This window comes from Oncorhynchus gorbuscha, linkage group LG24, assembly GCF_021184085.1.
Source record: "Oncorhynchus gorbuscha isolate QuinsamMale2020 ecotype Even-year linkage group LG24, OgorEven_v1.0, whole genome shotgun sequence".
NCBI lineage: Eukaryota > Metazoa > Chordata > Actinopteri > Salmoniformes > Salmonidae > Oncorhynchus > Oncorhynchus gorbuscha.
The window spans coordinates 26174324-26189939 of NC_060196.1; the positions used below are offsets into that span (position 1 = coordinate 26174324).

General features: G+C 41.7%; 1 protein-coding gene across 1 annotated transcript in view; it reads right to left on the reverse strand.

Annotated features, from left to right (window-relative positions):
- ext1b (exostosin glycosyltransferase 1b) overlaps nt 1–15616 on the reverse strand; it is a 131382-nt gene that overhangs the window by 16707 nt on the left and 99059 nt on the right. The window contains 1 exon segment of the mRNA XM_046326862.1: nt 5815–5904. Within this exon segment, the coding sequence (XP_046182818.1) occupies nt 5815–5904 (90 nt within the window).

The window sequence follows — 15616 nt, forward strand, 5'->3', positions numbered from 1 at the left end:
AAATTGTAGCATGTTGCATTTCAATATTTTTCTCAAGTTATATTTAAATTAGCACAACATAATGACAAACCAAATTCAAATGTATAGCAGCCGAGAGGTTTATAAATTGTGGTTTCTTCCCCGTCTTCTCTCTGGCGGTGGCGAGAATGATGAAGAACTATACTGCGTGGTGCGTACTGCGGAGGCCAGTCAGAGGCTTGACCACTTTGGCCAATCAGAACATTGGATAAAAAAAATCAAAAATATTTAATGACTGTGTCTGCCTTGACATTCATAAAACTCCACTGACCCCCTCGCCCAGTGGAACGATATATGACCACATGGTTCCGGCGACACGGCGCCGAGGACACCCAAACCAGAGTGGACACAGCAAACCCCATGGAGCCGGACCCTCTCTGAAAGTTGCTGTAGCCCTTCTTGGGATATATTTAGCCTACATTGGCTATTGGTTGAGACGCAGGGCTCGATCTGGCTTGGTATGCCAGGGTGGGCAATTGGAAATGTAAATTTGGGCCAAGTAGGAGGTAATAATGCATTTAGGTTACAGTTTATTGCGATGCATGAATTAAGCACTCCAAAATATAGAAAACGAATATTCTGCAATTCTACGTAGTAATGATTTACGTTCACTACTTGGTCAATTGATTTGATAGCATGTTTAATCTACCAAATAAATTCTATGAATTTATAGTTCACCTGTTTTATTTTATTCTGTAATAGGGTATATTGTAACCATGTGTTCAAGCTAATCAAATCAAAGTGTACGATACAGTGTGCAAGCTAGACAAACTGAAATGCCTACTCGCAAAAAAGCTCTCCTCTCAAACAGTGCAATGATATTCAGCTATATGTATTTACTAATGTCTACAAATAGCTATACCAAGCAGTCGTAGGCCTATTAGGCAATAGGCCAAATGAAAATGGTTGTTTTTTTGTTCCTGAACTGGCCAAATGGCAGAGGTATCCTTCAGCACCACAAGTTAAAGGTTAAAAAGTTCATTCAACTTCAACATCACAGTGCAATCCTGGCGCTGTCCTTTCAGCACCACGAAGGACGCTCCAATCGCTTAAAATGACATATCGTCCAGATCTGTTGCTTACGCCTAATAGTCCTACGCATCATTTATTATAATAATAATAATAAGTGATGCACCGATGACATTTTTGGCCGATAACAAAAAACGATACAGATAACCAATATAAAAAAATGTTGCGGCCTTTTAAGCATTCTAGTACAGTTAAACACACACACATGGATGCAGCGGTGTAAGGACTGTAGTATCTCAGTGCAAGAGGCGTCACTACAGCCCCTGGTTCGAATCCAGGTGTATCACATCCGGCCGTGATTGGGAGTCCCATAGGGCGGTGCACAAATGGCGCAGCGTCGTCCGGGGTAGGCAGTCCTTGTAAATAAGAATTTGTTCTTAACTGACAATCAAAACCTATTTCTTTCACTTACTTGCTGTGCTGTTTCGATGCAAATAATGTTCTTCCACAAATACATAGCAAAACGACAATCTGTTCCAGTAGCTATAATTAGCTAGCTAACTATATAGCTGGGTGTCATCATCTAATATAACCCTAATTTATAAGACAGTTCTTATTTGATTAATGGTGGTCGGACCAATCTATATGAAGCTAGCCACAATAAGGATTAACCACAACAGTGTACTTTACGGCTAGCCTTCAAAATAAAAGTATGGCATAATTCTACTTTTTGTATTCATTTGCATCACTGTCAATGACATACTTTTATTTTGAAGGCAAACCTCAACTTCCACTATTGTGTCTAATTCTTATGGTTGCTAGCTTCACAACACAACCTGGTCGAGCCTCACTAGCCAGATGAAGCTAGCTGGCTGCTTATAACGTTAGCTTTGGGGCTAGCAATTTATTTTCATGAACTAAAGTCACATTTCAATAGGGGAACAACAAGTGGCAACCTAGCTAATACTTACTCACAAGGATTCCTAAATCATTGCTAAGAATAATGAAAATGACTGCAGTTTCTTCTGCTCATTCTACAGCTCAGGCTGGTTGTATTGGTGTTAGCTAGGTACCAAGCTAAAGCTAGCTACCCCAGAAGTTGCAGTCAAACAAATTATGCTTTATTACCAATGCGGTATTGAAAACACATCGTTCGTGGCCGGTGTTTGCAGACTTTTTTTGTACAGTTTTGAAAGTGCTACTGTATCTTTTTTGACACGCAAAGACCCAAAATGGCGTTCCATAGTTTAAATGTCGTGAAGCTCATAGCAGTGACTCTATTACTGTGTAACTCCAGTGGGGCAACATCTGTCTTGGCCATTGTGGAGAGGTTGGAGTCTGTTTGATTGAGTGTGTGGACAGGTGTCTTTTATACAGGTGACGAGTTCCAACAGGTGCAGTTAATACAGGTAATGAGTGGAGAACAGGAGGGCTTCTTAAAGAAAAACTTTGTCTGTGAGAGACGGAATTCTTACTGGTTGGTAGGTGATCAAATACTTATGACATGCAATAAAATGCAAATTAATTACTTAAAAATCATACAATGTGATTTTTGGGATTTTTTGTTTTTGTTTTAGATTCAGTCTCTCGCAGTTGAAGTGTACCTATGATAAAAATGACAGACCTCTACATGCTTTGTAAGTAGGAAAACCTGCAAAATCGGCAGTGTATCAAATACTTGTTCTCCCCACTATAGGTATGCACGTCAGTTTTGACATTGGTTTTGCACATCGGCATTAAACCAGACATTGGCCGCGATTTCACCAATGGTAATTTTAAACCAGTTACAGAGTTAAATGTCTGTGATGGAAAACTGAGGATGGATCAAAATTGTAGTTACTCCACAACACTAACCTAAATGACAGTGTGAAAAGAAGGAAGCCTGTACAGAATAAATACATTCCAAAACGTGCAGCCTGTTTGCAATAACATGCTGACCAAACCGCAAGTCCACGTGTGCCATCGCGCACAAGTTGATATTGTTCATCCACACCAGAAGCAAAAAAACAAACTCTGAACCAATTATATTAATTTGGGGACAGGTCAAAAAGCATTAAACATTTATGGCAATTTAGCTAGCTAGCTTGATGTTGCTAGATAATTTGTCCTGATATATAAACATTGGGTTGTTATTTTACCTGAAATGCACAAGGTCCTCTACTCCGACAATTAATCCACAGATAAAACGGTAAACCGAATTCATTTCTCATCATCTCTCACCCTTCCTTCAAGCTTATTTTTCTTCTTTGGACTTTATATGGGTGTTGGCAACCAACTATACAGCATTACTACAACCTACCGGGGTGTGGACCGAAGTTAATCTTTCCATCCCCCACGTGGTTATATGCTCCTAAAAACCAATGAGGAGATGGGAGAGGCCAGACTTGGAGCATGTTGAGCGTCACAAATAGAAACAATGTCCATTGTAGCGCCTGGCACGCGAGCAGTGTGGATGCAATGATTGAACAACATAACATGTGTACATTTATTTTGCCGCGCACCTGACACGAGCGGTGTGGATAGCATGTAAAGGCACAAAAGTACAATGTGGCAAAGAAATACACTTTTTGTCCCGACTACAAAGCATTATGTTTGGCGCAAAACAACTAGAGGCGAAACACCTATTTAGGCGCGGTGCTGGCTAGCAGAGTAGAACACTTTTTAAAAAATAACGGAGAGCCGCACACTCTAGGGGCTCAGATGCAAAAATATTTTATGTCCATCGTTTCGACAAACATTGCGGGGTGACCTGTTTATATAGTGTCAAAAGACAGACACAGGTGTCTGTAATCATGGCCGGGTGTGGCCTGATATCATTGTTTACTTCTCATTGATTAAAATACCATACAAGAAACATAAATGGATAGCGTACGATCATCGATACAATTTGTCTACATAAGCCTACAAACATTTACAATAGCAAAATCACAGTGATCACAAGAATGGCTTTCAGATCAAAGTCTACGTTGAGACCGAAGGGAGCATGGGTCTTTAAATTAAAGATCCAGGCAGCCTCTCGTTTTAACAATAAATTGTTGAGGTCACCCCCTCTCCTATGGAGGGTGACATTTTCGATGCCAATATAACGTAGAGACAAAATTGTGTGGTTTGCTTCTAAAAAGTGGGCCGCAACTGGATAAGTCGAGTTTTTGCACCTAATGGTGCTACGATGCGCCGAGATTCGTATTTTTAATACGCTCTTTGTTTTACCCACATCATTTTTACCACAAGGACAAGTTATAAGATAAGTAGCGGCCTTAGTGGAGCATGTGATGACACCTTTGATTGGGATCTGTTTCCCTGTTTGGGGGTGTTTGAAGGATCTACATTTATAAGTGCCATTGCATTGAGCACAGCCATTACACTTGTAGTTTTCATCCAGTAGGGGCGCAAATACACGTTGTGCAGGGATATCTTGGGGTGGTAAATCAGAGTTTACCAATTGATCTCTAAGATTTCTGCCCAGCGAGAATACGACCAAGGGAAGATCCATAAACACATTACCGATACCATCATCGGATCTTAGAATGTGCCGATGTTTGTGAATAATTCCCTTCATTTGTTCAGAGCACTTTGAATAGCGGGTAGTTGGAACGCAAGAATGCTTCTTTTTGCGAGACTGACCTTGAAAAAGGTCATGTCTCGTTTTGTTTTGAATTTTCTCAATGGCAGTATTAATCTGACAATTTTTGTACCACCACTGAGTACTACTCTTCATATTTTCAAGCATGGTGTGGTTGCATCATGTTATGGTTATGTTTGTCATCGGCAAGGACTAGGCAGTTTTTTAGGATAAAAAGAAACAGAATAGAGCTAAGTACAGGCAAAATCCTAGAGTAAACCTGGTTCAATCTGCTTTCCAACAGACACTGGGAGACAAATTCACCTTTCAGCAGGACAATAACCTAAAATTCAAGGCCAAATATACACTGGAGTTAGTGACTTAAAAGGCACTGTATCCTACAAGGCAGGCTAACAGTCTGTTAACGCCATCTGCTCTGAGTCGCTCACGAAAACAGCCATTCAAGAAGATTCTGAATCAATATTCCAATGAAACTGATTGAGATCAATCAAATGACTGGCATGGAGATGCAGTTCTGGACGTTTCACCGGTAAAACGTGAAGAATTATCATTCACGACAAACAGTAATGGCCTATCTTGAAAAGATGTAGCCTACACCTAAACTTGGAGGCTATTAAAACATAGAACGTGTTCTTTAGACAATATGTGTAGCAGACGGTGCAATTGGAGGATGCATTTTATGCATATCCTATAATGATAAGCTATTTCATTGGCTTCATCAGTCGGTATAAACTTTGAGGATATGACGTCGTCATAATAAAATAAAAATACATTTAAAAAAGCGCTCCCTCACTAAAATAGCACTACACCACTGGTCCCTGTGCTGACACAGCGCCACACAAAGCACAGAGGGCCCTGGAGTAATGCCAACACTGACATCATCATTATCCCTCCCATCAGCAGAACAGAGCAGAGCAGAGGCCACAGCAGCCTGGTGTGCCACTACACTGACAGGGTGGGACGGAGGGAGTGAAGGAAAAGAGGGGAAGGGAGGGAGGGTAGCGAGAGAGAGACAGAGCGTTGAGAGATGATCATAGAGATAGGGGGAAAGATACAGAGAAGGTGAGAGAATGGGGGGGAAGGGGGAAAGCTACATGGGGAGAGAGTGGCCATTAAAAAAAACAGCATGAGGTGGGGGGGGGGGGGAAGCAGGGGAGCGCCCCGGAGCTCGGGAGAGAAAGTAGTCCCCCCATTCCAACACAGTAGTAGGCAGTATCCTTAGTGATGTGTGGAGGAACACGAACCTCTGTGGTTGAGAGTACAGTGTCCTCATCCAGGCTGAGCACGGCGTCGGTGACAATGGTCTCGTAGGGCAGGAAGCGACTGCTCATCACCTGCATGGGGAGACAGAGTACACAGGGTCAGTACACTGTCCTCTGTAGCTCATTTGATAGATGGTGGTGGTTGCACAGTCCAAGACAGTGGGCTTGATTCCCGGGACCACCTGTACGTAAAATGTATGCACGCATGACTAAGTTACTTTGAATAAAAGCTTCTGCTAAATGGCATATATTATTATATACTGAACAAAGATCTAAACGCAACCATTTCAACAAATTTACTGAGTTACACTTCATGTAAAGAAATCAGTCAATTGAAATCATTCCCTAGGCGCTAATCTATGGATTTCACATGACTGAGCACAGGTGCAGCCATTGGTGGGCCTGGTAGGGCATTAGTCCACCCACTGGGGAGCCGGTCATTAGTCCACCCACTGGGGAGCAAGGCCTAGCCAATCAGACTGAGTTTTTCACCACAAAAGGGCTTTATTACTGAGAGAAATACTCCTCAGTTTCATCAGCTGTCCAGGTGGCTGGCCTCAGATGATCTCGCAGGTGAAGAAGCCGGATGTGGAGGTCCTGGGCTGACGTGGTTACACATGGTCTGAGGTTGTGAGGCCGGTTGGACGTACTTCCAAATTCGCTAAAACAAGGTTGGAGGTGGCTTATGGTAGAGAAAGTAACATTAAATTCTCTGGAAACAGTTATGGTGGACAATTCCTACAGTCAGCATGCCAATTGCACACTCCCTCAAATCTTGAGACATCTGTGGCATTGTATTGTGACAAAACTGCACATTTTAGAGTTAACTTTTATTGTCCCCAGCACACGGTCCACCTGTGGAATGATCACGCTGTTTCATCGGCTTCTTGATATGCCACACCTGTCAGGTGGATGGATTATCTTGGCAAACGAGACATGTTCACTAACAGTGTCACGTTGGCATAAATGATTCTGGAGACAGGCGCAGGAATGCCTAATAGGGTTTTTTAGTAAGCCCAAATTACGGCGCGCCGTGTGAAGGCACGGGGACGAAGAGCGAACAATCGCGTAACAAAACACAGGGTAGAAACCCAAAACAAAAGAGCGAGGAGCACCTCGAACAAATAACACATGCAGAATGATTATCACACGGGGCGAGACCCGTAATCACCTGCGCAATCCACAATGGCGCGAAAGCCCAGAACTCACAGCACAGGTACTCACACGCACCAACGGACATTATAAAAATAATGGACCGCCCAATGGAAACCAAAGGGCACAAGTACTAATCAGTGGGAATAGGGGACAGGTGTGCGTAATGAAAGTTCCGGAGTGATCCGTGACAAACAGGGATGTAAACAAATTTGTGCACAAAATTGGAGAGCTTTTTGTGCGTATGGAAAAATTCTGGGATCTTTTATTTCAGCTCATAAAACATGGGACCAACACTTTTCATGTTGAGTTTATATTTTTGTTCAGTATATATTACAACGGCACAGCACAAGGGTGGGATGCCGATACATCAAGCACTGGAAAAGACATGTCCCAATAGACATGAATGGGTTTCTTTAGTCTTCTACTCTCCTTTCGTGACCAGTTAGGAATATGGTAACAATATGGCGGAAACGTTACTATAGATTGGATTGAGATTATCTGCTTGAATGTTGTGAAACCCTACAAAACACACACTAGCTGAAGTAGCCCTCGTCTTACACATGACACAATTTCCCCTTTCCTGATTGTGACAAGACCGTATTTTCAATTTCTACCATACCATCCACCCAATAGCATACCATCCATCCATCCATCCAATACCATACCATACCATCCAATACCATACCATCCATCCAATACCATACCATACCATCCAATACCATACTATCAAATACCATACCATCCATACCATACCATCCAATACCAAACCATACCATACCATCCATCCAATACCATACCATCCAATACCATACTATCAAATACCATACCATCCATCCATACCATACCATCCATACCATCCATCCATATCATACCATCCAATACCATACCATCCAATACCATACCATACCATCCATACCATACCATCCAATACCATCCATCCAATACTATCCATCCAATACCATACCATCCAATACCATACCATCAAATACCATACCATCCATACCATACCATCCAATACCAAACCATACCATACCATCCATCCAATACCATACCATCCAATACCATACTATCAAATACCATACCATCCATCCATACCATACCATCCATACCATCCATCCATATCATACCATCCAATACCATACCATCCAATACCATACCATACCATCCATACCATACCATCCATACCATACCATCCAATACCATCCATCCAATACTATCCATCCAATACCATACCATCCAATACCATACCATCCAATACCATACCATCCAATACCATACCATCCAATACCATACCATCCAATACCATACCATCCAATACCATACCATCCAATACCATACCATCCATCCATACCATCCATCCATATCATACCATCCAATACCATACCATCCATCCATATCATACCATCCAATACCATACCATCCATACATACCATACCATACCATCCAATACCATACCATCCATCCATATCATACCATCCAATACCATACCATCCAATACCATACCATACCATCCAATACCAAACCATACCATACCATCCAATACCATACCATCCAATACCATACCATCCATCCATCCATACCATCCAATACCATCCATCCATATCATACCATCAAATCCCATACCATCCATCCATACCATACCATCCAATACCATCCATCCATACCATACCATCCATCCATATCATACCATCCATCCATATCATACCATCCATCCATATCATACCATCCATCCATATCATACCATCCAATACCATACCATACCATCCATCCATACCATACCATCCAATACCATCCAATACCATACCATCCATCCATACCATACCATCCATCCATATCATACCATCCAATACCATACCATCCATCCATATCATACCATCCAATACCATACCATCCATCCATACCATACCATCCAATACCATCCATATCATACCATCCAATACCATACATCCATACCATACCATCCAATACCATACCATCCAATACCATCCATACCATACCATCCATTACCATACCATCCATTACCATACCATCCATCCATACCATACCATCCATCCATACCATCCATCCATACCATACCATCCAATACCATACCATCCAATACCATACTATCAAATACCATACCATCCATCCATACCATCCATCCATATCATACCATCAAATACCATACCATCCAATACCATACCATACCATCCATACCATACCATCCAATACCATCCATCCAATACCATACCATCCAATACCATACCAGCCAATACCATACCATACCATCCAATACCATACCATCCAATACCATACCATCCATCCATACCATCCAATACCATACCATCCATCCATATCATACCATCCAATACCATACCATCCATCCATCCATACCATCCATCCATATCATACCATCAAATACCATACCATCCAATACCATACCATACCATCCATACCATACCATCCAACACCATACCATACCATCCAATACCAAACCATACCATACCATCCATCCAATACCATACCATCCAATACCATACTATCAAATACCATATCATACCATCCAATACCATACCATCCAATACCATACCATACCATCCATACCATACCATCCATACCATACCATCCAATACCATCCATCCAATACTATCCATCCAATACCATACCATCCAATACCATACCATCCAATACCATACCATCCAATACCATACCATCCAATACCATACCATCCAATACCATACCATACCATCCAATACCATACCATCCAATACCATACCATCCATCCATACCATCCATCCATATCATACCATCCAATACCATACCATCCATCCATATCATACCATCCAATACCATACCATCCATACATACCATACCATACCATCCAATACCATACCATACCATCCAATACCATACCATCCATCCATACCATACCATCCAATACCATCCATATCATACCATCCAATACCATACATCCATACCATACCATCCAATACCATACCATCCAATACCATCCATACCATACCATCCATACCATACCATCCATTACCATACCATCCATTACCATACCATCCATCCATACCATACCATCCATCCATACCATCCATCCATACCATACCATCCAATACCATACCATCCAATACCATACCATCAAATACCATACCATCCATCCATACCATCCATCCATATCATACCATCAAATACCATACCATCCAATACCATACCATACCATCCATACCATACCATACCATCCAATACCATCCATCCAATACCATACCATCAAATACCATACCATCCAATACCATACCATACCATCCATACCATACCATACCATCCAATAACATCCATACCATACCATCCAATAACATCCATACCATCCATTACCATACCATCCATTACCATACCATCCATCCATACCATACCATCCATCCATACCATCCATCCATACCATCCAATACCATACCATCCAATACCATACTATCAAATACCATACCATCCATCCATACCATCCATCCATATCATACCATCAAATACCATACCATCCAATACCATACCATACCATCCATACCATACCATACCATCCAATACCATCCATCCAATACCATACCATCCAATACCATACCAGCCAATACCATACCATACCATCCAATACCATACCATCCAATACCATACCATCCATCCATACCATCCAATACCATACCATCCATCCATATCATACCATCCAATACCATACCATCCATCCATCCATACCATCCATCCATATCATACCATCAAATACCATACCATCCAATACCATACCATACCATCCATACCATACCATCCAACACCATACCATACCATCCAATACCAAACCATACCATACCATCCATCCAATACCATACCATCCAATACCATACTATCAAATACCATACCATCCATCCAATACCATACCATCCATACCATCCATCCATATCATACCATCCAATACCATACCATCCAATACCATACCATACCATCCATACCATACCATCCATACCATACCATCCAATACCATCCATCCAATACCATCCATCCAATACCATACCATCCAATACCATACCATCCAATACCATACCATCCAATACCATACCATCCAATACCATACCATACCATCCAATACCATACCATCCAATACCATACCATCCATCCATATCATACCATCCAATACCATACCATCCAATACCATACCATCCATCCATATCATACCATCCAATACCATACCATCCATACATACCATACCATACCATCCAATACCATACCATCCATCCATATCATACCATCCAATACCATACCATCCAATACCATACAATACCATACCATCCAATACCAAACCATACCATACCATCCAATACCATACCATCCAATACCATACAATACCATACCATCCAATACCAAACCATACCATACCATCCAATACCATACCATCCAATACCATACCATCCATCCATCCATACCATCCAATACCATCCATCCATATCATACCATCAAATACCATACCATCCATCCATACCATACCATCCATACCATACCATCCAATAACATCCATCCATACCATACCATCCATCCATATCATACCATCCATCCATATCATACCATCCATCCATATCATACCATCCAATACCATACCATCCATCCATACCATACCATCCAATACCATCCAATACCATACCATCCATCCATACCATACCATCCATCCATATCATACCATCCAATACCATACCATCCATCCATATCATACCATCCAATACCATACCATCCATCCATACCATACCATCCAATACCATCCATATCATACCATCCAATACCATACATCCATACCATACCATCCAATACCATACCATCCAATACCATCCATACCATACCATCCATACCATACCATCCATTACCATACCATCCATTACCATACCATCCATCCATACCATACCATCCATCCATACCATCCATCCATACCATACCATCCAATACCATACCATCCAATACCATACCATCCAATACCATACTATCAAATACCATACCATCCATCCATACCATCCATCCATATCATACCATCAAATACCATACCATCCAATACCATACCATACCATCCATACCATACCATACCATCCAATACCATCCATCCAATACCATACCATCCAATACCATACCAGCCAATACCATACCATACCATCCAATACCATACCATCCAATACCATACCATCCATCCATACCATCCAATACCATACCATCCATCCATATCATACCATCCAATACCATACCATCCATCCATACCATCCATCCATATCATACCATCAAATACCATACCATCCAATACCATACCATACCATCCATACCATACCATCCAACACCATACCATACCATCCAATACCATCCATCCAATACCATACCATCCAATACCATACCAGCCAATACCATACCATCCAATACCATACCATCCATCCATACCATCCAATACCATACCATCCATCCATATCATACCATCCAATACCATACCATCCATACATACCATACCATCCAATACCATACCATCCATCCATATCATACCATCCAATACCATACCATCCAATACCATACCATCCAATACCATACCATCCAATACCATACCATCCAATACCATACCATCCAATACCATACCATTCGCCATACCATACCATCCAATACCATACCATACCATCCAATACCATACCATCCAATACCATACCATCCATCCATACAATACCATACCATCCAATACCATACCATACCATCCATCCATACCATCCATACAATACCATCCATACAATACCATACCATCCAATACCATACCATCCAATACCATACAATACCATACCATACCATCCAATACCATACCATCCAATACCATCAAATACCATACCATCCAATACCATACCATCCAATACCATACCATCCAATACCATACCATCCATCCATATCATACCATCCAATACCATACCATCCATACATACCATACCATACCATCCAATACCATACCATACCATCCAATACCATACCATCCCATCCAATACCATACCATCCAATACCATACCATCCAATACCATTCAATACCATACCATCCAATACCATACCATCCAATACCATACCATCCAATACCATACCATACCATACCATACCATCCATATCATACCATCCAATACCATACAATACTATACCATCCAATACCATACCATCCAATACCATACCATACCATCCAATACCATACCATCCATCCAATACCATACCATCCAATACCATACCATCCAATACCATACCATCCAATACCATACCATCCATCCAATACCATACCATACCATCCATCCATATCATACCATCCAATACCATACCATCCATCCAATACCATACCATCCAATACCATACCATCCAATACCATACCATCCATCCAATACCATACCATACCATCCATCCATATCATACCATCCAATACCATACCATCCAATACCATACCATACAATTACCATACCATCCATCCATATCATACCATCCAATACCATACAATACCATACCATCCAATACCATACCATCCATCCATCCATATCATACCATCCAATACCATACCATCCAATACCATACCATCCATCCATACCATACCATCCAATACCATACCATACCATCCAATACCATACCATCCATCCATACCATACCATACCATCCAATACCATACCATACCATACCATCCATCCATACCATCCAATACCATACCATCCAATACCATACCATCCAATACCATACCATCCAATACCATACCATCCATCCATACCATACCATCCAATACCATACCATCCATCCATACAATACCATACCATCCAATACCATACCATCAAACACCATACCATCCAATACCATACCATCCAATACCATCCAATACCATACCATCCAATACCATACCATCCATCCAATACCATACCATCCATCCAATACCATACCATCCAATACCATACCATCCATCCAATACCATACCATCCATCCATCCAATACCATACCATACCATACCATACCATCCAATACCATACCATCCAATACCATACCATCCAATACCATCCATCCATCCATCCATCCATCCATCCATCCATCCATCCATCCATCCATCCATCCATCCATCCATCCATCCATCCATCCATCCATCCATCCATCCATCCATCCATACATACATACATACATACATACATACATACATACATACATACATACATACATACATACATTTACTGACTGAGCTGAAAGCCAAGGGTGGAGAAACACACACTCAAGTCTGTGTATCATGTATATTCACTAGAAATCAAACACACCCCACAAGTACACACAGCCTCCCGCACTCATTCAGCCACGGAACCACACACATGCATGGAACACAGACACTTCACACACACCCCCCCTCCTTTCAAACACTCCGTATAACAGCCACACACTTCCTTGTAACCTTTTCTCTGGAGACAACACTCAGCTCTGAAGGTCGGGTCATTCCAGGAATCCCTGTTCCTTCGAAAAGCTACTGCTTACATTAAAGAATGTGTGTGTGTGTGTGTGTATACTGCATAAATCATTTGGTAGAGAGACTAGAGAACAGAGGCTGATTAGTCAAAACAACACTTCGTACCCGCCGACCTCTGCCACAAAGTGCCCTAAACGGAACACATCTTGAATGACTGCGACAAAAACAACAAATAACACAAATGACTCCAAATGTCTACAATTCCCAGCCACGTTTTAGTCGCTCAGAGAGAGAGAGAGATTTGCACATCACAACAACACTATACATAATGATATTTGCAATGCCTATTACTTTGGAACTTCTGTGAGTGTAATGTTTACTGTTAATTTGTATTGTTCATTTCACTTTTGTCTATTACCTACCTCACTTGCATTGGCAATGTTAACATGTTTCCTATGCCAATAAAGCCCTTGAATTGAGAGGGGGGGGGGGGGATAAGATGAGGATGCGATTTCATTCCCCATCACAGATGGTTTTAATGTTAGAAGTGTGACGTGTTTACCTGGGGGGAGGGCCTTGTACGCGCTAGGAATGTGAGCTCTTAGAGAAGGAATCAGCCTCCCACATTCCTCAGAGAGGGAGGAAGAGAGAAGCAGGAAAAAAAAGGAGAGAGGGAGAGAGAGAGAGAGAGAAACGGTGAAGTATAGCGAGAGAGGGTAAAGAAAGACTGTGCGAGAGAAAGAGACACACAGAGACAGAGAGCGAGAGCCAACAAAATGTGTGGTGCAAACCACAATAACACTGTTGGGTGACCCAGCGGGAGAACCTGGGTCTCGAGGTGCCGGACAGACTTGTTTCCTTTGCAAGCAACTTGAAGTGAAGAAATAGTCCATGGTGACACTGCTCCCATTGCCGACGTAAAGGTTCCACAAGCCTCAAGACCACGTCTTCTGACACTCGCTCGCTCGCGGAATATTTTCCCAGATACTGAAAGACGTTCAGCGTATACAATAAGGCTCTCACTGTGCACTAGACTGATATGATACGCTTGGATTCAGTGGATTGATATGGGGTAGATACTATTTTAAGATGAGAATTAGAATGGATCAATACAACAGACTGGCCCGCCCTGTTCTTCATTCACTATTGGCGATTACATAATTATGCATGACATGACCTCCTAAAACTGCG